The sequence below is a fragment of the Populus euphratica genome, unplaced genomic scaffold (genome assembly GCF_000495115.2).
Source record: "Populus euphratica unplaced genomic scaffold, PopEup_1.0 scaffold347.1, whole genome shotgun sequence".
NCBI lineage: Eukaryota > Viridiplantae > Streptophyta > Magnoliopsida > Malpighiales > Salicaceae > Populus > Populus euphratica.
Window position 1 is genome coordinate 207,520 of NW_011500236.1, and position 25,416 is coordinate 232,935.

Sequence of the window (25,416 nt, forward strand, 5' to 3'; positions counted from 1 at the left end):
TTTCAATCTTACTGGACTACTCGGTTAGTGATTGGGTAGAGATTTGGATGAAAGGAAAAGCACAACGGGGTTTGTCTTTTTCATGGGAGACACATCTTTCACATGGTCATCTAAGAAGCAATCGATAGTAACATTATCAAGTTGTGAAGCTGAGTATGTTGTTGTTAACTCAGTTGTATGCCATTTAATATGGTTAAGGAATTTGCTAAAGTTTTTAGGATTTCCTCAAGAAAATCCTACAGAGATTTATATCGATAATCGATCAGCGATTGCATAATCGATCAGCGATTGCATTGGCAAAAAACCCGGTGTATCATGAAAGAAGTAAACACATTGATGCACGTCATCACTTTATCCGAGAGCATGTAAAGAACAAAGAAGTCGAACTGATATCCTACAAAACAAATGATCAAGTTGCAGATATCTTTACAAAGTCATTGAAGAGAAAAGCATTTATTATATTGAAGTTAATGCTTGGAATGGCATCCCTCGATTGAGTTTAAAGGGGAGATTTGTTGAATTAAATTCAATCTAGAAGATCAAGGAAGGCAACCACCCGCCACCACTTCCAGCCACCAATTGTCACCGCCCAGCCGCTAGCCGCCTTCACACTTGAAGGTTGAATTTTCTTGTTTTGAATTCGTATATAAATAGACAGCTAAGATTTGAGAAAAACACTAGAAAGAAAGAAAGAAAGAGAGAGGGTATGTATTCAAGGCTTTTGTTCAATTATTGTAAGCTTTTGTTCTTGAAATAAATAGTGTGTTTTATCCCTTCTAAGTATCTCAAAGCCACCACCAGTGGTTCTCCCACCAACATAATCGTATTAAAGCAATGCACTCATGTTGTTATGTAAAGAGATTTAACTTTATAAGAAATTGTAGCAACCATGCTTGGTGTTTAGAGTTTTGTTGTTTAAGTATGATTTTTATGTATCGATTTACATTCATATCAATAAAGAATTAACAAGCCCATTACTAGGAATTATATGTTGTGTATATTTGGACTTGAACCTAAAAGCTTATGTTTGCTTATTCATGTGCACATCAACTGAGCTCCCTCTATTGTTTATACATATATTTTGATTTACAGTGAATCATAAGGAACTTCAAACATTCTATTTAGCTAAATACTAAATACTAAAAGTGAATATATATTGATTATAGATGCATAAAGATTTGTGTTTTTGAATTATATATATAAGGTTTTACTTTTTATAATTGGTGTAGGTTATGTTATTGATAAATCAAAATGAAGGAAACTAAATTCTAAGTATGATGGTATATTTCCTTCGATGATTCATGCTACTTCATGAATTGTTTTGAAACTTTTGTGTACTGACGGCAATCTGTTTTCCTTCGAGCTTTTATTTAGTTTTAATGTATTTATTTTGCTTCAAGTTTATGTTTAAGTAGTTTTTATAATGGATCTAGTCAAATCAATGATAAAAGTCTCAATTTTTTTCTTTTTCCTTTAAAAATATTTGCATCACTTGAGCATATGTTTTAATCATGTTATTTACCTCTTCACTATCTTGGATGTGAACCAGGCTTGGAATATTGAGTGTTCTTGTTTTTGAGCATCTGTTTTAAAATCTCTCTAGCTGCTGCTGCAGCAATGGCAAATCGCTTTCTTTCTTCTAGTTCCTTAGCAGGAGTTCTGTATAGCAACCAACTTTCTTCTTCGCGTTTTTCGAAGCGGCAATAATAGGCTTAATTATATCTCGATGACACCTTAAGAACAGAATCTGATCACATATAATTAAATACATATTCAAGAAACTAAGAAAGCAACATATTTATTTAATTAGACCGAAACACTCGAAACATACATAAATTTACACAAAAAAACACCAAACTTAGGAAATTCATTCTTCTATATATATCTGGATATGGCCGAACATCCACGCTCCATGCAAATAATAGCTAGTTAGCTCTTGTCACTTCACCCCAATCCTCCTTACCAAACAGCTTGATACTCCTCTTAGCTTCAATCCTGAACTGCGACCCCAGGTTATGGTCATCCTCACGATGAAGAACAACCATGTCACCAACTCTCAGTCCATAATCAGCTACAAAATCACGCCAGCCCATACGTAGCTCTGGCTTGTCATATCCTCCATTTCTCTTCCAGCAACGAATAACTCGAAGCTCGCCACAGCTATCTTTAACATGCAAATCAACAGAATTATTTCCACCAAAATCTAAATGCTCTAAGCAATGAGTTGGGAACGAGAACCGAAAACGAACATCAGTATCTGTCAACGCTTTGCTGAAGATCTGCATTTTTTTCTCAAGGGTCGTGAAAAAAGAGAGAAATGGTTATGTTTAAGCTATCTGCTGGATTGATATGGTTTCTTGCAGTGAGCTCGTGGATTTATAACTAGCTAGCTACTGTATTCACGGTAGAAAGACATCGAGCGAGAGATTTCGGAAATCTTGTTCATTTGATCGATTTCGCATGGCGTAGCTTAAATCTTGATGGATTATTTGTAGATAGAACAAGAGAAACGCAGGCTTATGACTACGCTTTTTCAAAGACTAAATGAGTCGGAAGGTACGCTCGTATTGCCTCTCGTGCACCTCGTTGTTCTAACTTGCGAAAACCAAACACTTGCTGAAGATCTTGCATGCCTGTCTAAGTGTTTAGTGAACTAGAGCATTTTGGGTAACTTGGACACTGGCCAAGGACCCATTTAATAAAAAACTACAAGACTAAATAAGGTTTATTTTTCAATTACATTTTATGAAATGAAAATTGCTCTTTTTATTATTGGACATACATGAAGAATAATAAATTAAAATATATTTCTTAAAAAGGTTTCATTTATAATTTTATCTAGGATCCCTATTCATTTTAAGTGTAAGTCTGGGTCATGAACTTGGGATAATGTCCCCTCTTAAGAGATGAGGCTTTCACTCCTCGTTTCAATTATCTAGGATCAGTATAATATTGAGCATTAACAAAAGAAAATTAATTAATTACATGTTCATGGAGTTATTATTCATGCTCAATAATTTTTACAGTGTGTAACTTAAATATGAATTTGGTGATTTATATAATACTTTGCATAAGATTTGTTATCAGTTAATTGCATTTTACCATTATTATTGGCTCCTGTGATTTTAGATAAAGCTGGTTCTTGATCTTGCAGGCGTGTGCTCTAAAGTCCGCCCAAAGTTCCATCAATAAGGTCCCCAGAGAGGGAGAGCTACATCCTGCATTTTCTTGAGATTTCTGCGAGGTTTTTGTTCGAATAAGCAACAAGATGCACGATATTGTTGAAGGGCAACTCCTTTCATGCCTGTCCAAAATTTGTAGTCATTTTCAATTCAAGGTCAACAATAAATTTTTTATAATATATATAATAATGCTAGAATTACGCTCGATCTCCTCAGCATGCATCGAGTAATCGCGTTTGGATTTCGAGATCGACTGATTTGAAATGCTCGGTAGCCCAAAGAATAAATGATGTCTGCTGTGCCATCGACCGAGACCGTCAGCAGGATGGGCGCGCAATGACGTTTTACTCCGAGGAGGCTATGTGGTTTCTTTTCTTTGTTCTTTATTAATCTTTCCCAGGGTTCCTATTAAAATAGAAAGGATAGATAGTGTAGGCACCAAAAAAAAAAAAAACATACTTTACACGGCTGAATCTTGAAACACCAGCCCAGTTCTTGGACTTTCATCTGGAAGTGCTTCACCGTTAAATTCATTATTTTACTTTTTTTTTTTATTAAGTTATCTCGATATTATATTTTAGTTAATAAGTTAGTTAGATTAACTATAATTATTTTATTTTTTTCACTTGATTTTTTTTATAAAATTGATTTTTTTAACAATTTCATACTTTGGTATTAAATTATTGGTTCTTGAGCTAAATAATTTTTTTATTTATTTTGGGTTATCTCGAATAACTTCGGTCTTTTTTGCTAGATCCTTCTTTTGGACATCTATATTTTTTATTCTGATCTTATGTCGCGAGTGACAGGTCGGTCGAGATAACCTGAGTTGACTCGGAGTTTTTCCTCTAATTTTTTATGACTTTATTTTTATTTTTTAATTTTATCATTTTACATTAAATCATTTTCCCTAAGCTTTGTTATTTTTTTACTTCTCTTTTTATTTTGTTATTTCAAGAGTGGACTCATCAAGCTAACTAGGGTCAACTTGCATTTTTATTCACCATATTTTTTTTATTTAACTTAGGCTTTTTTTACTTGGTCCTTTTTTAGAGGTCTATCTTTTTTTAACCTGGTTGTCTCAAATTATCATCGCTTGAATATTTTCTTTTAGTGTTGGAAAAATTTTGGTCCAACCCTCGGTGTGGCACATGCCACCTTATTTCCAATGAATAACACTTAAATAGTAGCGTTCAAGGAGAGGAAGAATGATTTCCCTCCATTAGTTTTTGTTGATAGACTAGATTAGTGACCTGTTTTATGACTCGGGTCAGATTAAATTTTTTTAGCATACAAAAGAAACATCAAGCATTGCTAATATTTTTCAAATAAATAGTTTTTAAAATCACATGGACGTTGAGCCAATATGAGCTAATCGACCTAATAGATATAAATAACCTAGACAACCTGTAAAAAACACTGTTTGATTAAAAAATTTCAAGACAATATCTTTTTTAAAATAATAATATTAGAATGACAACATATTGAATTGATTCGGGCTAACACAAGTTAATCTGTTAAATCGATGACCTGGATTATAACACCATGGTAAACCCATAAAAAATAAATCAAAACAAATTACAAAGCTTAACTCTCAATCAACTCATTGTTGAAGAATGTAAATGAAAACAATTAATTAAAAAATAACAAAAAATTATCTAGGTTAACCTGCCAAACTTGTGATCTGGTTCATCATATCAAGATAGCCTCATAAAAAGTAGACAAAACAATTACTTGATTTAACCCGGATTAATATGTCGAACCTGCGACCAAGGTCATGATATTATGATAACCCCATTAAAAAAAAATCAAAATAAATTATGAAGCCTAATTTTGAATAAACTCATAGTTAAAGGTTGAAAATAAAAAAAAATCAATTTGAAAATAAAACACAATGAAACAACTTAAGTCTACCCGGGTTAACCCGTAAAACACGTGACCCGAGCATAAGACTGAATAACCTCATAGAAAGAAAAACAAAATAAATCATGAAGTCCAATTCACAATCAAACCAATGCTGAATTATAAAATATAAAAAATGCCAATGAAAAAGTTAAAAAAAAAAAACTCAAGTCAACAGGTTTAACTCATTAAACCCACGACTCGAGTCATAAGGTTGAGAGAACCTCATAAAAAATAAACTAAAATAAATCATGAAACCTAATTCCCAGTTAACTTGATGTTGAATGATTAAATTGAAAAAAAAAATGGTCAATTAAAAAGAGAGAAAACAAACTCGAGTTAACCGATCAAACCTGCAACACGAGTTATAAGTCCAAGCTATCCACAATAAATTATGAATTCTTATCTCCGATAAACTAAATATTGAAGTATAAAATTATATAAAAAAATTAGGATAATCTCATAAAAAGTAAATAAAAAAAGACGTGAATCAACCTGAATTAATCTGTTAAACTTGCGACCAAGGTCATGAGACTGTGATAACCTTGTTAAAAGTAAATTAAAAAGAATTTATGAAGCCTACTTTTCAATAAGCTCATTGTTAAAGGTTGAAAGTGAAGAAAAATAAATTTAAAAATAGGATAAAACAAAACAATATGAGTTTATCTGAGTTAACCTACAAAACATGTGACTCGAGCATAAGACCAAGATAACCCTATAGAAAACAAATCAAAATAATTCATGAGGTCTAATTCATAATCAACCCAATGCTAAAGGATGAAATAGAAAAAATTCCAATAAAAACTCAATTTAACTAGGTTAACCCGCCAAACCTGCGACTCAAGTAATGAGGCGAATATAATTTTATACAAAGAAAACCAAAATAAATCATGAAATATAATTCTCAATCAACATGTTGAATGATAAAATTGAAAAAAAAATATCAATTCCAATCAACATGTTGAATGATGAAATTGAAAAAAAAAATATCAATTAAAAAACAATTAGAGTTAACGCGTCAAACCCGTGACGCGGGTTACAAGATCGAGCTAACCATATATAAAGTAAATCACAATAAATTATTATACTAGATATTTGACCCGCATTTCACCGCTAGTTAGAATTTGTTTTTAACAAAAAAATTATATATAGACTTTTTCAATACCTTTTTGTATTTAAAAAAATTCCAAGCGAAAATCAAAAAATTTATGCATACGTACAATTAAAACAATTGAGAATTGTATGTCTTAATAAGTGAAAAACAAAAACCATAAATGATGACTAAAAATAAAAACTAAAAAAATTGAGAAACAAGTGTAGATTAATATATTTAATTTTGCAAGACGTGACATTTACACGATTGTATTTGCTAAATTTATTAATTAAAATAATTGATTTATTCGATCAAATGATAATAAAAACAGATATACACATTAAATTAATTGAATAAAATAAAAGGTAAAAAATAATATGCAAGGTTGCACATGTTATAAATATTATTTGAAAATAAATTTATTTTTATTTTCAAAATTAAAGTTCATGTATATAAAAGATTAAAAAAATATAAATTAATCAGAAATACCCCCAAAACATTTAAATACATAATTAAAATATAATTGTTATTTCAAATAAGCTTTTGAAAAAGCATAAAAGAGAGAGAGAATATTAATCTAAATAAAAATAAAAATAAGATTAATTTAAAAAATAGAAACAAAAAACAAAAGAAAATATTTTTTTCCTAAAAAAAAAAGTGGACAATGTCTTCCATACTAAAACTTGAGGGGTGAACCCGAATCATGACTTCAACTAGGTTTAATATTTTTGTTTCTTTTAAATTTATAGCAAACATAAAAATAGTAAGCAATATCGTCCACAGTAAAATATAAAAGGGTGAACAATGCAACTAAATGATGTTCGCCTCACATATTTTTCCCTTAAATTTATAACAAAACCTTAAAAAAAAAACTAGCGTTGTCCATAATAAAACGTGAGGGGATGAGTAGTACATCTGCATAGTCTTCACCCTATACGCTTTAGTTTATTTAGGGTAAACCCAAACCATGAATTCAACTGGGTTTAATATTCCCCCCTTAAATTTATAGCAAACCTAAAAAAAATGAACAATGTTGTCTATGGTAAAACATGAGGAATGGTTTAGTTAATGATATAGTGGCAACAACAACAGAGCTGGCAACAAGAGAAATGGCAGCAACTGAGTTCTCAACAACAACATTGTTGAGGGAACCAACGTTGTCGACAGCATTGTTCTCGTCTATGTTACTAAAATATCCTTAAGATTAGTGTAAAAACTAGATACATCAAACATAGACAAACTATAACTTGAGGCGTGTACATACACTGTCCTTAAAGATATTTCTCCAACACAAGGTTATCCTCCAAGATCCAACAAGTTCCTCGTCTAAAAACAAGGGTTACAAAAACAACAACCAAGATAGAAAGGAAATACCAACAAGCCTTATAAACCTAGACAAATAACACTATGGTTTTTTTAGCATCCTTTTGCTTGTAAGAGTGCATGGTATTTATAAAGTGCTAACATGTTTGCCTTGGGTTAGGTTGATTGCCAAATCCAAGTATTTTGGATCTAGCAAATTCGTCAACCCCATATTTCTTTGGGTCTGATATGATTGTCAAACCTAAGGGTCCTGTATCTATAGAGGTCGTTATATTTATATCAGAGTTGATTATATAAACACTAGATAAAAACATTTTGAAATAGTATCCATTATTTACAACATAAACAAAGTAAAGAAGGAATGAGTAACCGAGGACACATTGCAATTCTATTTTTTATATATCTAATACCGTTACAAAGATCTTGACAATATAATTTAATCAAACCTTGGAAGACCACCAAACAAAGTTATAATTAATTAGGTGTTTTGTTTGGGTTAATTATGATCTTTTTTGTGTTATTTCAGATATTGTTAAAATCATCTCGTTAAGATCTTTCTAAATAATAAAGTCTCGATATGTTTTCTTATGATTAGTTCTTTATTTTCTTTTTTTTAAATTTTTTTTTCTTGATCATTAAATCTTGAATCTTATATTTTTACTATTGAGTTTTCATAAAATTTTGAGTTGATTTTTGTTTAAAACAAGTTCATACCTTAATGATTCATATATAAATAATTTCTTTTCATGTTTTGAAAATATTCTCGACCTTCAGCAACTAATTAAGCCACCGTGACAAGCTGACAAGACATCCACAAATGTAATAACATCTGGCTTACATCCACCACTTCTCATTTGCTAAACAATGATCAGAACTTGCTTAGCGTGCCCATGAGAAGCATAAGCAGCAATCATGGAATTTCAAGAAACAAAGATTTTCGTTTGCAATGCATTTGAAACGTTTTCAGCTTCATGTTTTCTTTTTTTTTGATATATACATATGCTTTTAAAAAAATGACAAACTAAGAAACAACAAAAAATGCTAATCTTGAGCATTAGACCATCTCAAGCAAACGCAAAGGAAGTTGATTGTTATACAATACTCCTGCTAAGGAACTCGAAGAAAGAAAGCGATTTGGCATCGCTGCAGCAGCTAGGGAGATCTCAAAAGAGATGCTTAGCTTACCTCTTTACATGTACCAAGAACAAGAACACCCAATATTCCAAGCCTGGTTCACATCCCAGACATTGAAGAGGTCAATGCTTCGGTCAATGCAGACGAGAGTGTTGAGGTCAACAGCCAAGTCTCGATGATTTGCTTATTAATTGGATCCTCAGAAACAAAGAGCAATACCATGAGAATATTCGAAAGCAATAATTGAAGGAGCTTAAGCAAAGATGCCATTCAAATATATATTAGGAGATTAGTTTAAAAGATTCCCTGGAACGTAGGACGAGATTGCGTTTGAAGGAAAAGAAGCGGTATTATTTTGACTCAAAATCCTGGAACAAGTACAAATAAGTCCTTCTCCTTTATAGTCTGGCTAATCTACCCCCAAGCCTTGTCTTGCCTTGGCCTTTTGTTATGGGTAATCCAAATAGACCACAAGATATCACAACAAAAGCATATAAATGACATTGTGCTGAAATTTTCCATGTAACAAATGATTCCATTCCTGTAAAAAAAGCTAAATAGTGTTCAGCAGACCCAATCCACTGCATAAAAAGATTCTAGAACCTCTAAGTAACAGAGAGCAATGAATAAAAAGATGATCAATGGTCTCAATTCTTTTGTAGGCGAGAAATCCCCTTATACTAGACTACCTTGTAACAACAACCACAAAAACATCTTAACTCTAGGAGGAAATATACCTTGCCAGAGTAAAGCACCAAAATTCTCAGATCCTGAATATCATCAATGAGAGCACGAGCTAATTTAAGTGTGAAAATCTCATTTTTCTCTAACTTCCGCACCCTTCTCGCAGCTGAATCAGAAATAGATAAATTCTTCTCTGCTTCAGCAAGAAGAGACTTCAACTGCTGACACTCCCTATTTTCAGCTTCATGTATGACCCCACATTTAGCATACATGTCAATGAACGCGTTTGCTGTGATCACACTGATTCGTTGTGTTTTGTAACGATGATGTAGTTTCAATGGATTCACTGACCAAATTCCAAGCAATCCAATTGACCACAAGCAGAGAGCACACGAACTAATGTTCTCCATTGGAACAAACGCAGCTTCCAGCATGTTACAAACCATTCTAAAGCTTCCTTTGGGTGGTTACCCAGCAATCATGGCACTCCAGGAAACCACATTCCTCTCCGGCATCTCATTAAACGACATCCTTGCCAGCTCTAGCTCACCGCTTTTAGCACACCCAATAACCATGCTCGTCCAAGAGAACACATCTCTAACTCCCATGCTATCAAAGATCCCTCTTGCAGCCACATTTCACATTCATGGTGAGTTACATTTCTAGTTTTGCATATTCGTGAAAACTCTTCCCTAATCTCAAAGCACCCTTCCTCGAGAAAGCTGAACGAGCGGCTATCATGGTGACCTCTGCTGGCTCTACATTGCCCTCCACTGACATCGACTCAAAAAGCTTCCAGTCTTATCCCCACAGTTACGCTTAGAATACCCATCAGTCATAGACAGAAAGTCCATGTCTAGCAGGAATTCCATCAAACAAGTGTCAAGCAAAACCCAAACAACCACGCTGATCATAAAAACGAGCCAGCCCATCTTGAAACAACATAGCATAAACAAAACCCATCTTTCGAATACCACTATGAACTGATTTCCCTCCTAAAACTCTCAAAAACTGCTCTCCGCACGCCTTTGGCAGAAAAACAAGAAGCCACTATGGCCCATTTTGGCTTCAGAGTAGCCTCTAATCATGTTATTCCAATTATAAATGCTGGGGTTTTGTATCTGCGAAGACAGAAGACGAGCACGACTTATCTCTGCAGTGTGAGAGAAGGCAAAAGGCCAAGGCAAGACAAGGCTTGGGGGTAGATTAGCCAGACAATAAAGGAGAAGGACTTATTTGTACTTGTTCCAGGATTTTGAGTCAAAATAATACCGCTTCTTTTCCTTCAAACGCAATCTCGTCCTACGTTCCAGGGAATCTTTTAAACTAATCTCCTAATATATATTTGAATGGCATCTTTGCTTTACCTCCTTCAATTATTGCTTTCGAATATTCTCATGGTATTGCTCTTTGTTTCTGAGGATCCAATTAATAAGCAAATCATCGAGACTTGGCTGTTGACCTCAACACTCTCGTCTGCATTGACCGAAGCATTGACCTCTTCAATATCTTGGATGTGAACCAGGCTTGGAATATTGGGTGTTCTTGTTCTTGGTACATGTAAAGAGGTAAGCTAAGCATCTCTTTTAAGATCTCCCTAGCTGCTGCAGCGATGCCAAATCGTTTTCTTTCTTCAAGTTCCTTAGCAGGATCTTTTGTGTAGCAACCAACTTTCTTGGCGTTTTGCTCCAGGTTTGGGCCAATTTTGATGCCTTTCGTGAATCCCTCCATCTGGGCTTATCAAAAGAGGAGGAGGAAAGAAGTAAGTTCCTCTTCTCAGTTATGGTTTCAGTACTTCTTTATTGACTTACTCTCACTATTCCCATTACGTTTTGATGGTTGCTTGCCTGCTTTTGCTTCAAACTTCTTTACAAAGGAAAAGAAAAGAAAAGAAAAGAAAAGAAAAGAAAAAAACTGTTCTCTTGAGACATCACAAAACCAATCAAACTTCACATAAACTAGGAAAGAAAGGGGAAGTTGGAATCTTGAGTTCACAGGCTAATGGTGGAATCCATGTTACAATTGCGTTCTGTTTTTTTAATTGAAATGAAATGTTTTAGATGGTTTTAATTTTAAGAATGTACTGTTTTTATATATATAATTCAACAATTCTAATTCCAACCTAAATCCACGTATAAACTTAATTTAAAATATAAAATTTAAATTCCAAACACTAATAAAAAAAATTAGAGTTGAACTAATATAACTCAATTAATTTAATAAATCTAAAAATATTTTAGATATTTGATAAAAATATATTCTAATAAAAAAATTAAAAATGATATATTTTTTTTAAAAAATATTAATACGATAACATATTGAATTGATCTAGATTAATTTTTTAAATCTATAACTCAGGTCATGAGACTATAATAACCTCAAATAAAATAAATTATATAACTTAATTAATTGATCTAGATTAACTTTTTAAATTTATAACTCCGACCATGAAACTATAATAATCTCAAATAAAATAAATTATATAACTTAATTTTTAATAAATTTATTATTAAATAATAAAATTAAAAAAAATCAATCTAAAAAAACATACAAAAAGATGACTTTTTAAAACAAAGTTATAAAAATGCTCAAAAGCTTTTCTAAACTTTTAACTTGAATTATTATAGGAGGAGAATTTTCATAAAATTTCAGCTTTATTCAATAATTGAATTAAAAAATATAATTGATATTATAAAACTAAATAATATTTATAAAAAAACATTATCTATTTAAAAAGTTCCGGCTGAAATTTAAATAGGATTTATGGAATGGACTGGGATTTTAATAAAGATAAAATCTGATCCAGTTAATTGAAATTCTGATCCAGTTAATTGAAATATATCAGTCATTCAAGACAAAACAGAAGGCAATTGACCCCATAGGATTTGAAACAATGATCTTTGTTTCGTAGCATCACCAATGAATTTCCCATGATTTAAAAGACTATATATATATATATATATATATATATATATATAGACATATGCATGCATGTAGTCTCTATAGTTTTAAATCCATTTCTTTTTTATTATTTTCAATTTATTTATCCATCAAATCAATGGAAATTCTCATTTTCAGACACTTGAAAAGCGCACAAAATAGAAAAAATAAAATAAAAAATCAACAAAATTGAAAAACCGTTATTGCTGAGAATTTCATGCACGTAATACATATATATAGAAGAATATATATATGTACAGAAGAATGTAAAAACTTGAAGAAACTAAGAACTGCAACATTCTTCTATATATAATTAATTAAATCCGTCATTGCTGAGAATTTCATGCACTTGATACATATTCAAGAAACTAAGAACAGCAACATATTTATTTAATTCGACTCAAACACTCAAACACAAACACATACATAAATTTACACACCAAAAAACACCAAACTTAGGAAATTCATTCTTCTATATATATATATATATATATATATATATCTGGATATGGCCGAACAGCCACGCTCCATGCAAATAATAGCTAGTTAGCTCTTGTCACTTCAACCCAAACCTCCTTACCAAACAGCTTGATGGTACTCCTCCTCTTAGCTTCAATCCTGAACTGTGACCCCAGGTTATGGTCATCCTCAAGATGAAGAACAACCATGTCACCAACTGTCAGTCCATAATCATCAACAAAATCACGCCAGCCCATACAAAGCTCTGGCTTGTCATAACCTTGATTTCTCTTCCGGCAACGAATAACTCGAAGCTCACCACAGCTATCTTTAACATTCAAATCAACATACTTATTTCCAGCAAAATCTAAATGCTGTAAGCAACGAACTGGGAAAGAGAACCGAACATGGACATCAGTATCTGTCAAAGATTTGCTGAAGATCTGCATTTTTTTCTCAAGGATCGTGAAAAAAGAGAGAAATGGTTATGTTTAAGCTATCTGCAGCTGGATTGATATGATTTCTTGCAGGGAGCTTGTTAATTTATAACTAGCTAGCTACTGTATTCACGGTAGAAAGACATCGAGCGAGAGATAGCAGAAATCTTGTTCATTTGATCGATTTCGCATGGCGTTATTTAAATCTTGATGGATTATTTGTAGATAGAACAAGGGAAACGCAGGCTTATCAAAGACTAAATGAGCCAGGAGGTGCGCTCGTATTGCCTCTCGTGCACCTCGTTCGTTTTAACTTGCGAAAAGCAAACACTTGCTGAAGATCTTGCATGCCTGTCTAAGTGTTTAGTGAACTAGAGCATTTTGGGTAACTTGGACACTGGCCAAGGACCCCATTTAATAAAAAACTACAAGAATAAATAATTTTTTATTTTTCAATTATATTTTATGAAATGAAAATTGTTCCTCTTATTAGACATACATGAATAATAATAAAATATATTTCTTAAAAATTATATTTTAAAAGGTTTTATTTATAATTATATCTAGGTTCCCTATTTATTTCAAGTCATAAGTCGGTTCTGGGTCACGGTCATGAACTTGGGATCACTATAACTTTTTGCAGTGTGAAACTTAAATATGAAAATGGAGATTTATATAATACATTGCATAAGATTTGTTATCAGTTAATTGTATTTTACCATTATTATTGGCTCTTGTGATTTTAGATAAAGCTGGTTCTTGATCTAGCAGGCATGTGCTCTAAGCCCGCCCAGAGTTTCATCAAATCCTGCGTTTTCTTGAGATTTCTGCGAGGTTTTTGTTCGAGTAAGCAACAAGGCGCACGATATTGTTGAAGGGCAAATTCTTTCACGCCTGTCCAAAATTCGAAGTCATTTTCAATTCAAGGTCCACAATAAATTTTTTATAATATAATCTCTAGAATAACGCTCGATCTCCGCAGCATGCTCCGAGTAATCGCTTTTGGATTGCGAGTTCGACTGATTTGAAATGCTCGGTGTCCGTGTTGTGTGCATGTAGCCCAAAGAATAAATAGTGTGGCATTCGCAATTGCAGAGCAGAGAATAGTTTTGCCGACAGGTTCTTTCATGTTAAAAGTTTAATAGATGGCCGGGGATCTCATCAATCATGATGAAGGAAGAGAACAAAAACCCAAGACATAAGCATACCAAGTCCACTTCAGATTGAGGTTGGGCAGGACTACCAGCTTGCGGAGGACTTAACTTCCCGGACATGAGTGAGCCTTTCGCTGGAGTAGCCTCAGATTTGCCCTGTTTTGAAGCTTTTACAGAGGAAGGGAATCTACAAGGTGCATGAGATACCGGAATCAGCATCCTACCTGTTCATTTCAGCTATGAAAAACAGAAAGGTTAAATAATGATGGTTTGTCCAGAGGATCATAATATGTGAGGCTAAGCGAAGCACAAGGCTAAGCTTGCTGGCTTCATCCAACTCTCGGTCTCCATATTTTAGTCAAAGCCACCCTCGCTAATGCCATATGTAAATTGTAAATTTTATAACCAGTAGCTCCAAAGTTAAGCATCTGGACCAACCAAAACAAAACTTGGCCAGATTTCTGACAGCTTCATCTGAATTTCTTTGCAAAAACATGCGTTTTGCCTAGGTTTTGCCCAATGAAAGGGAATGGTTTAGACCAAACAATCCAACCCAAATGAACTAAGACCTGGTGTCGGTTCTATTTTCTCTTATGCTCAATATCCACATGCTTCTTCAGAGAATAATCAAGTTATATAGTTATAGTTGGCATTTGGCAATAAAACACTGGCATAAGTCTAATGAAACATGTACTCAAAAGAAGCATGCTGAAAGGCTGCACCTTAAAACAATCCTTTGCCCACCAGAGCATAGTTTGCGTGCCTTGGATTCATTCACCTGAAAGAAAATAAAATCACAAATCAAAAAACATTTAACATGAGAAATTAAACAATGAGAATGGTAGAGTCGCTCTCTCTATCACAATGACGTGAGCGCCATAGAATTTGAAAAACCACAAGCACCTTTAACACTGACGATAACAAGATGACGCAATATACGGGAAGCTTCACCCTTGGCTAGGTGTTTTCCAGCTCCATGAAGGCTCAAGTTCTCATGTCTGTGTCTCTTGACCTGGTTCAGACAGCAACACCATGAAGTTATGCAAGGACATGACATCTAAATAAGATAGGCATTTCTTTTTGTTCTCAGGACATACAAATTGGCTTAAGGAACCCCTGTAGACTTCTAAAATGTGAGATGATGAAAAATGCTGCCCAGTTAACTTGACCAGCTCAACCTAGAAAAGACAATACAAACTTTGAAGAATAAGGAAGCGACAAATGGACTATGCCAAAAGAGTTTTGATCACATGTATTCCCACAGTTTCCAGCATCAAACTTTTCTCCAAAATGCAGAAGTTGTAAGAGACGGCTGCAATCGACATCATCTTCAGAATAACTGACCTGAAGCAGGAATAGTCATATTTTAGAATGCAATAAGTTAGAAAACAGATGGATATACTAACAGCAGCCACAATACAAAAGAAAAAAGTTTCATAACAGTTACCATTCGCAGGAGATTTTCAGTGTTTTTTTCCAGTATCCTATCTGAACTTTTCATAGTATTGCGACCACATCCAGCTGTCCAGGGACTTTGCTCTGCTTGTCCTTGTATAATCATGTGCTTGACTCGTATCTAGAAAGGATGAGAAAATAGATAAATAATTCAATCAAAGATAACAATGAACAGGAAAGGTCAATAAATGGCATTTATTATGACAGCATGGCCAAAAGAAAAAAAAGTCTACAAGAAATGAGAAGATACCTGAATTCTGTGACATTAGCTTACATAGTCGCTGTAGCTGTAATACAACACACAGGATGAGCGTTGACCATCTCTGCCAGCACGACCACACTCCTGGAAATTTGGTGAAATCGTTACTAGCTTGTGGTCATCAAGGAACCAAATACTTGTACCTCAATTCTGAACAATCAACAGTTGTAATGTGAACACCTTTAAAAGGTAAGGATAGATATGATTACCTGATGGTAACCTTTAATCAATTTTGGAAGAGAATGATGAATCACAAAGCGGACATCTGGTTTGTTGATGCTTGCAAAAATACACGAGCTAGTACATGGTGTTCTCGGTTAATCAAGGCAGTGATCAGTAACAATAAATTATACCCACTCCAAAAGCCACTGTAGCACGGATGATAATTTCATTTTGCTCCACTGCTTCTGAACAAAGGAACGTTGTGCAGCATCCATATTACCATGGTAAAATGCTGTTTTATGTCCACATTCCTGTACATCAAATCATTAACTTTAGCAAACATAAACTAAAAGGGTGGGATTGGAATGTCAATTTCACCTTCACATCAATACCAGATTTTCTTTTACAGTTTGATCACATTCCACAATACCCTAAAGAAACAACACGGTGCAAGATCAATGGGGTAACTTAAAAGCTTCTCTAATGCACTTAGAGAACATACTTCAGACGAAGAAAAATAAATTTCAGGAAATGCATGGTGTAAATGTCTATAATTTGTTGCATGAGAAACTAAATTTTGGCTACTCCAACACAATTCATGGACATGCATGTTGTAAATGTCTATAATTTGTTGCATGAGAAACTAATTTGTGTGCCTAGATAATTAATGATGATTTGTTTTGATTACCTTGAAAACATATTTTAAATGGCATTACCATTCACCAGACTTTCAATTATTTAAACTTTTACAAACATTGATTTCCCTTTAACATATATACCTGTTTCATAGATCAACATATTTATATAAGGTCTAGATTTAATAAACTTAAAAAAAATAAAATATTAATAAGTTATTTTTCAGCTCATTTTCTAAGGTAATTAAACACTAGAAAATGTTTTTCAATTTATTTTTTGTTATATTACTAAATATCAGAAAATAATTTATTTTTTCAAAATTTATTTTTTTAAAATTAAAAAAAAAAAAATACTTTCGAGCAAACTTTAAAGGCACAACCTTGTAATGTAATCGAGTCTAAAATCGTGCCCCCACTGACTCACACAGTGTGCTTCATCAATAACAATCCTGGCAGGCAATCCACGACCATTTAAGCTCTCCAGGTGCCGCTAAAGAACATCACTTCTGCAATCAGAACAGGTACGTTTCAAAGAAGTATTTCGAACTGCATAAAAATATCGGCTCTCCAGGATCACAATATAATACGGGTTCAAAGATCACCCATTTTGACCAATCTGATGATCAATCTTTCCCAATGAATAGATGAAAGCATATTACCAATCTTACCTTTCTTTCATTGGCCATGCAATTGAAAATAACTTTTTTGCTCAAAGCAATAATTTATGTTATCTATCATCATCCAGGATGTTAAAACAGATAAGCCTATGCTTAGAGGGCAAGCAAAGCATAGTCAGGAGATGTGAGACTTTAAAGATTGACTAATAAGGGAATCCCTCGAGCAAGGAAGAAGGAAGTGCACAAGGCTTTCAAGATTAGTTTGAAGAACGCAATCCAACTGTTGAGTTAGGGATACAAACCACGAGTTGAGGGCAGACTTTAAAAGACAGGAGAAATGTCACAAATATTATACTCAATTGCATGCAGAGTTAACAAGTACACTGGATTCGAAAAAAAAACAATGAGCTGATAGCCTACTAAATTACAAAACATACTGCAACAAATTGGATTAGCGGTACACAAGGTCGACAGCACCATGCCACCATCCCATAAGTTCCACCAGAGAAACTATTTTGCATACCAGAAAACATGAAACCAATTCTTAAGATGCCCTAAGCTTCAAATTTATAATTAGAAGGCAATATCAAATGATAATTTTTGCTAGAATACTGGTAATGTAGATGACACTCACTTAGCAACTTTCTCTGGCGTGACATATAACAACCTGTATTTACAATAATCAGAACAAAGTTCCCTTAGGATCTCCTGTTGTTCAGTCCATCCACTGTTGGCACTCAGGTAAGCAGCAGGAATATAGCGCAAACCAATAGGTAAGAAAAATGCATGCCACTAAATGAGCAGTTTGCAGTAACCAAAAGAAAACAAATGCTTGACTAAATTAGTAAGATAGCAAGCATACCTGCAAAAGGTGCATTATTTGATCTTGGATCAGCGACACGAGTGGAGAAATTACTAAGGTTATTCCGGGACAAACTAGAGCTGGAAGATGGTATCTAGCATCAATTCAACTGCTAAATATTGTCAGAGATATGACTCTGAAAATTAAGCAGATTGCCACAAATGGAAACAGCAAAATAATGGAAATTAAATGAAACTAAAGCTGTCTACCAGAATTATACTTTATTAGAGCTGAGAAACTCCACTGGTAATATGGTATTACACGTAACAAAGAATCATCCAGTTCGTATAAATTTAAAAATATCTCATTAAATCGTTCTAAATAGTCCATCAATGCCCGAAGAAACTTCGTCTTTGAAACATACCAACTCACCAGAACATCTTCAAACCTACTTGCACGCCACCCTTGCGCCAATCTAACTGATTGGTTTTAGGTTTTGGTCACAATCACAAACCAAAGAAAAAAATGGTGATCAAATGGTTTGGATCATACTGGGTCGAACCCAACCCTCACTTCTCCGGTGAAAACGCTCGACATTGGAGCTCGTAAACCGAACTCCCATGACTTCAGAGTAAAATTTATTTATATTAAATTACGCAAATAAGATAAATTTAATTGATTTTATCATAAGAAAACTGATTTAATGACTGCCTTTATCCGTGGCGGTGATATAATCAAACGACCCGAGATAACTTTCAATCTCTCCACACACAAGAAATAAAAAAAGAACAAACCCATCACTTCCATCCAGTAAAACAACAACGACGACAACACCACCACCACTTCCACCCTCTCGATCAACCCAAAATCCACCATGGGATCAACAGCGGCCGCTGACCTTTGCTCTGTCTTATCAGAAACACAACGTATAACAAACGCCCACTCCCGCCATTTCTTGGCTCTCTCTGTTCTCTTTATCCTCCGTCTTTCTTATTTCCACTTTCTTTTTTTATCATTAAATCTTGAATCTTATTTTTTTGCTATTGAATTTTCATAAAATTTTGAGTTGATTTATGCTTAAAACAAGATCAAACCTTAGTGATTCATATATAAATAGTTTATTTTCATGTTTTGAAAATATTCTCGACCTTCAGCAACTAATTAAGCCATGTAACAAATGATTCCATTCCTGTAAAAAAAGCTGAATAGTCTTCAGCATACACTCATCATACCCAATCCAATGCATAAAAAGATTCTAGAACCTCTAAGTAACAGAGCAATGAATAAAAAGGTTATCATAACTAATAATTTTTCCATATCACAAAAAGAACAACAAGCATCATCATAACTAATAATTTTTCTGCAGGCAAGAAATCCCTTACTACTCAAACTACCCTGCAACAACAACCATAGAAACATCTTAATTTTAGGAGGAAATATACTTTGCCAGAGTAAAGTACCAAAATTTTGGCTTTAGAGTAGCCTCTAATCATGGTATTCCAAATATAAGTACTGGGGTTTTGTATCTGCGAAAACAGAAGACGAGCATGATTTTACCTGCAGTGTGAGAGAGGGCAAAAGGGACTAACATGGAAAGAAAGCTTGGGGGTAGATTAGCCAGACTATAAAGGAGAAGGACTTATTTGTACTTGTTCCAAGATTGTGAGTCAAAAAAATACCGCTTCTTTTCCATCAAACACAATCTCGTCCGACTTTCCTGGTAGTTCCCCATTCTTTTTACCTAATCTCTTAATATATATGAATGGCATCTTTGCTTAAGCTACTTCAATTATTGCTTTCGAATATTCTCATGGTATTTGCTCTTTGTTTTTGAGGATTCAATTAATAAGCAAATCATGGAGGCTTGACAGTTGACCTCAACTCTCTCGTCTGCATTGACTGAAGCATTGACCTCTTCAATATCTTGGATGTGAACCAGAATTGGAATGTTGGGTGTTCTTGTTTTTGATACATGTAAAGAGGTAGGCTAAGCATCTCTTTCAAGATCTCTCTAGCTGCTGCAGCGATGCCAAATCGCTTTCTTTCTTCAAGCTCCTTAGCAGGAGTATTGTATACCAACCAGCTTTCTTTGCGTTTTGCTACAGGTTTGGGGCAATTTTGATGCCTTTTGTGAATCCCTCCATCTGGGCTTATCAAAAGAGGAGGGGGAAAGAAGTAACGAAGTAAGTTTCTCTGCTCAGTTCTGTATGATATGGTTTGAGTGCTTCTTTATTGAATTACTCTCCCTGTCCCTGTTACGTTCTGTGAATTTTAAAGGACTAGACATGTTTCAATTCAATACTGAGCTAGTTGCTTGATGCTTCAAACTTCTTTACAAAAGAAAAATAAAGAAAAGAAAACTGTCCTCTGATGTGAATGAGTAAGCAAACTTCACATAAAGAAGTTGGAATCTTGAGTTCACAGGCTAATGGTGGAGTCCATGTTACAATTGCTCTGTTTAAACATATCCGTCCCAGTTAATGTTCTGTTTTTTCATGTTTTAGTTTCATAGCGTCTTCACATATCGTTCCAAACTGTTTATAATTCAAAATATTAATTTTATGAATATAATTTCAACTCAAATCTATATATAACCTGGGTTTTAATTGGTAACGAGTTGAAAAATTACATAAACAATTAATAAAATATAATTTAATTATAAACATATTATGCAGTTTAATTTTTAATAAATTTATTATTAAATAAAAAAATTAAAAAAACAATATTTTTTTTCAAAACAAAATTATGAGAATACAATCGACAGTTTTATATATTTTTTAACCTTAAATATCACATTATATTAAGAGATTTCTTATAAAATTTCAGTATTATTTAATAGTCGAATTAAATAAAAAATATAATTGATATTGTAAAAGTAAATATTATTTTTTAAAAAGAAAAAAAAATATTACCCCACTTTTAGTTTTACACGGTCCTCTAACCTATTATTTTTATTATATTTTTTTATTTTTTTTTATTTATTATTTTTGGGGCTGAGTCCAGCTCAGTTTATTGGGCTGGGCTTGACCCAATTGACTCTGGTTGGATGGGCAAGTGAATTATAAGTCGCTGCTACTGTAGCAGTGAATTAAAATGCAATTTATTTTTTCAAAACAAAATTATGAGAATACAATTGACAGTTTTTATATATTTTTTAATCTTAGATATCATATAGGAGATTTCTCGTAAAATTTTAATATTATTTAATAATTGGATTAAAAAATATAATTAATATTATAAAAAAATATTATTTTTATTTTTAAAAAAATTATTGCCCCTCTTTTAGTTTTACACGGTCCTCCAATCTATTATTTTTACTGTATTTTTTTATATTTTATTTTTAGTTATTTTTTATTTTTAGGGCTGAGTCCATCTCAGCCCATTAGACTGGCTTGACCTAATTGACTCTGGTTGGATGGCAGGCGTGCGTTACGCATGCCTGCCTAATGAATTATAATTCACTTGCTACAGTAGCAAGTGAATTATAAGTCCCTGCTACTGTAGCAGTGAATTAAAATGCGGCAATATCTTGGATGTGAACCAGAATTGGAATGTTGGGTGTTCTTGTTTTTGATACATGTAAAGAGGTAGGCTGAGCATCTCTTTCAAGATCTCTCTAGCTGCTGCAGCGATGCCAAATCGCTTTCTTTCTTCAAGCTCCTTAGCAGGAGTATTGTATACCAACCAGCTTTCTTTGCGTTTTGCTACAGGTTTGGGGCAATTTTGCTGCCTTCTGTGAATCCCTCCATCTGGGCTTATCAAAAGAGGAGAAGGAACGAAGTAAGTTTCTCTTCTCAGTTATGTATGATATGGTTTGAGTGCTGCTTTATTGAATTACTCTCGCTATCCCTGTTACGTTCTGTGAATTTTAAAGGACTAGACATGTTTCAATTCAATACTGAGCTAGTTTCTTGATGCTTCAAACTTCCTTACAAAAGAAAAATAAAGAAAAGAAAATGTGAATGAGTAACCAAAGTTCACATAAACTAGGAAGGAAAGGGAAAGTTGGAATCTTGAGTTCACAGGCTAATGGTGGAGTCCAGGTTACAATTGCTCTGTTTAAACATATCCGTTCCAGTTAGTGTTCTGTTTTTTCATGTTTTAGTTTCATAGCGTCTTCACATGGCGTTCCAAACTGTTTATAATTCAAAATATTAATTTTATGAATATAATTTCAACTCAAATCTATATATAACCTGGGTTTTAATTGGTAACTAGTTGAAAAATTACATAAACAATTAATAAAATATAATTTAATTATAAAAATATTATACAGTTTAATTTTTAATAAATTTATTATTAAATAAAAAAATTAAAAAAAAAAACAATTTATTTTTTCAAAACAAAATTATGAGAATACAATTTCGGTCCTCTTTCTTCTCTGTCCGTCTGGTTTTGTTCTTCCCCCTCTGTTCTCCCTCCTCTGTTGCTCTGTCCAGCCCTCTCCGTTCAGGACGAAGACGATGGTGGTAAAAGCACGAGGTGCTGCAGGTTGAATGGACCAAAATTTTCCCCTGGTTCTGTTTCTCCTCCCCTTTCATTTCTGTTCTGCCTCCTGTTGTAGAGACGAGGCGTTGATGAAGAACTCTCGCTGCTGAATGGAGTGGTCATGCTGTGGAGAACGAGTGAAACAGAAAGAAACTGTGCTGGTGGACTGCTGGCGGAACTTTCAGCCTGAGAAAGAAGTAGTTCGTGGACTGGACGAGATGTTGTTGTTGACGTGAGGAAGAGCTGACGGTTTGGTCAGTTGTGCACTGTAAGGGGATATTCCCTTTCGGCTTCTATGGCCGGGGAATGTCATTGTTGCTCAGGGCAGGAGACGTTGCCGTTAATGCTGGTGGATGATTGTCAGTTGCATGGTCTGTGGGGGGGATCCGAAGAGAAGACGAGGGTCTTCTGCAACACTGGGCGAAGGCTAATATGGTGGCTTTTGGAAGTTGAAGGGTGGTGGCGGCGGAAGAGAGTGGAATGAAAAACCACGGAGGGCTTGCTCTGTCTGTTCTTGGTGACTGCGGAAGTAGAGGAGGAAAGAAGCATGGGGGAGGGGGCAGCGGCGGCTAGCCTAGTATTCGGCCGTGCCCCCTCTTTTATATTTTTGTAAATATCTTTTGTAGGGTTGCTGGTAATTTCCTTCTTCTGGGATTTTTTATGTGCTCGGGGTTTTTTCTCTAATTATTTTTCTTTTTCTTCTTTATGTATACTAAAATCAGTATTTATAATATTTTCTTCCAATAAATTTAACAACTAATAATAATTACTTTTAATTAATGGTTGGGATACTTCTATATTGAATCAAGGTTCAAATTTGATATCGATAAAAACAAAACATTCTTGTTCCATTAAATTTGTTAGGCTGATTTCGGCCTAATTGATTGCGTCAGGATGAATTTATATATTTAATAATAATATAATGTTATTATTAAGGAAAAATGAAAATATTTTAAAAAAAATCAAAAATCCTTTAAAACAAATTGCGATTTTCTCATATGTTTTTTTTATATCATTTTTGCATAATATTGAGTTGCATTTTAACACTATAAAATATATATTCAGCTTTAAAATATTTTGTTTTCCTATAAACATTTCTTAAAAAAATAAATTCTAAAAATATATCTCAAAATTGTTAAATTGTTAAATTAATTTCCTCTTTCCAAAAAAATAAAAACAAAATATCATTTATATAACTAAATTCTAAAAAATTTTCCAAACATGTTTTTATATAAAATAAATTTACATCTTTCTCATATTTTTTTTAAAATAGATATCATAACTAGTTTATTATTATTCGTTAGGATTTAATTAAAATATTATAAACTCTTCATCAATTATTTTGTTCATTTTATATTAGTATTTAGATATAAATTTTAATATTTGAGGATATAAAACTACATAATAAAATATATGCTTATATATTAAAAATACAAAATAAAAATTAAATACAATACTAAAATTTTAACTTTAAAATAATTAGAATTGAACTCTCACAGTATCTTGAAGTTTATATATTCCTTAAGTTGCTGGTTAGTTGGTCTGCTGCATGGTTAGCCTCTGCGTGAGTGAGTGTAAAAATTGTTTCCCTCACCTGTCTTCTTAACAATATTTTGAAGCTCATAAAAGGTCTCAAGTTTCCACGATCTTAAGCTTGGGCTTTGTATATCGCCAGCAACTCTGCCTCACCGGAATCAATGAAGCCAGAAATGCAGGAGAAATAACTCATGAACGCCCCACCAATCCCAGCTGGTCCTGGTGGAATGCTCACTTACATGGCTTGTTGGAAAAGACTCTTAGTTATTTTTATTAGCTTCAATATCATGTTCTTTCGATTCAAAGCTCATAGGGCACGACAGGCACACATACATTAAGAAGAAAAGGAAAGAAACTTGGAAACAAAACAAGATACCAAGTACACAATAATATGCATGATATTGATTACTTGGAAACCAAAAGTAGCTATAAGGCTAGCTTAACAAAGTACCAGTGGAGTGGAAAGGACTCTTTTCGTGCCAACAGCTTATATGTCAAACTCTTCAAAGACCATATAAGGGAAGATCCTCGACATCGACCCAAACATCTTGCCCCATCAAGGTCATCACTTTTCGTTGAGCTCTAACCGTGTACCTCCTGAGCATGTCATTAGCTTCATTTCTCTCCATGAAGAAGACAACCCTGTCTTCGGTGACAAGGCCTTTCTGCTCTACAAAACGGTGCCAAGAAGAGCGTAGAAGAACGGGTTTTGGGTGAGCTCCAGTCCTACGGGTTGACAAGCAAAACCTCCATGCATTATCAGTAGCATCGACTGCTTCAAAATTCATCATATGGGCTCCATCAGGAATTGGAAAAGCCTCAAGGACATCGATTGGAATTGAAAGAGCATGGCTTACATGGCTTGGTTTTAGTTTCTTCGAGAAGAGATGTACTTGTGCCATTCCTTCTCAGGAGATACAAGAGTTTCTGTGAAGAGAGAAAGCTAGGGTACTGGGTGCAGAGATTGGCTATATTAATAGACACTAGGAAACAAACTCAGGACCTCTACGTAGGGATATATAGAGATAGTGAAGAGATTTGCCCACAACAAACCCATATACTACATACTTGCCCCCGTAAGTACCCATGAAACATGTCCTTTGTTTTTAGTGACGTAAAATTTTCAAATGTGAACCGTCCGTACACAATAAATA

The 25,416-nt window shown here is 33.7% G+C and overlaps 1 protein-coding gene, 4 long non-coding RNA genes and 1 pseudogene across 7 annotated transcripts in view; 4 read left to right on the top strand and 2 right to left on the bottom strand.

The window, feature by feature from the left end:
- LOC105112522 (uncharacterized) overlaps positions 1 to 3,617 on the top strand; it is a 7,279-nt gene extending 3,662 nt beyond the window's left edge. Inside the window, exons 2-3 of one of the 2 annotated variants that reach the window (XR_839772.1) lie at positions 2,496 to 2,556; positions 3,155 to 3,617. This is a non-coding gene — a long non-coding RNA (uncharacterized LOC105112522). The remainder of the gene's footprint in view (positions 1 to 2,495; positions 2,557 to 3,154) is intronic. The other variant, XR_839771.1, reaches the window with a different exon arrangement.
- Positions 3,618 to 8,559: 4,942 nt separating this feature from the next.
- LOC105112521 (uncharacterized) lies at positions 8,560 to 9,952 on the bottom strand. Its single transcript, XM_011008248.1, has 2 exons — positions 9,372 to 9,952; positions 8,560 to 9,175 (listed from the first exon to the last, which is right to left on the bottom strand). Exons 1-2 carry the CDS (start codon positions 9,762 to 9,764, stop codon positions 9,113 to 9,115), a joined length of 456 nt encoding a protein of 151 aa, XP_011006550.1. The 5' UTR covers positions 9,765 to 9,952; the 3' UTR covers positions 8,560 to 9,112.
- A 737-nt stretch (positions 9,953 to 10,689) lies between these two features.
- Positions 10,690 to 14,130, top strand: LOC105112520 (uncharacterized). Of its 2 annotated transcripts, XR_839770.1 has the most exons (4): positions 10,789 to 10,886; positions 11,011 to 11,080; positions 13,380 to 13,427; positions 13,926 to 14,130. It is a non-coding gene; the product is annotated as an uncharacterized LOC105112520 (long non-coding RNA). The 2 variants fall into 2 exon arrangements; XR_839769.1 differs by lacking the exon at positions 13,380 to 13,427 and having other exon boundaries at positions 10,690 to 10,886.
- On the top strand, positions 12,285 to 12,698 carry LOC105112519 (uncharacterized). Its single transcript, XR_839768.1, has 2 exons — positions 12,285 to 12,457; positions 12,522 to 12,698. It is a non-coding gene; the product is annotated as an uncharacterized LOC105112519 (long non-coding RNA).
- A 6-nt stretch (positions 14,131 to 14,136) lies between the features above and the next one.
- LOC105112526 (ATP-dependent DNA helicase Q-like 4A) lies at positions 14,137 to 18,403 on the bottom strand (annotated as a pseudogene).
- Positions 18,404 to 21,760: 3,357 nt separating this feature from the next.
- LOC105112518 (uncharacterized) lies at positions 21,761 to 22,163 on the top strand. Its single transcript, XR_839767.1, has 2 exons — positions 21,761 to 21,825; positions 21,949 to 22,163. It is a non-coding gene; the product is annotated as an uncharacterized LOC105112518 (long non-coding RNA).
- The last annotated feature ends 3,253 nt before the right edge of the window (positions 22,164 to 25,416 follow it).

What these genes read in the sequence shown, in the direction of transcription:
- LOC105112521 (XM_011008248.1), bottom strand. Translation starts at nt 9,764, where the DNA reads ATGGTTTGTAACATGCTGGAAGCTGCGTTTGTTCCAATGGAGAACATT. An exon ending in TGGTGCTTTACTCTGGCAAG is followed by an intron (nt 9,176 to 9,371) that starts GTATATTTCCTC and finishes CTTTTTTTACAG; the next exon opens with GAATGGAATCATTTGTTACA.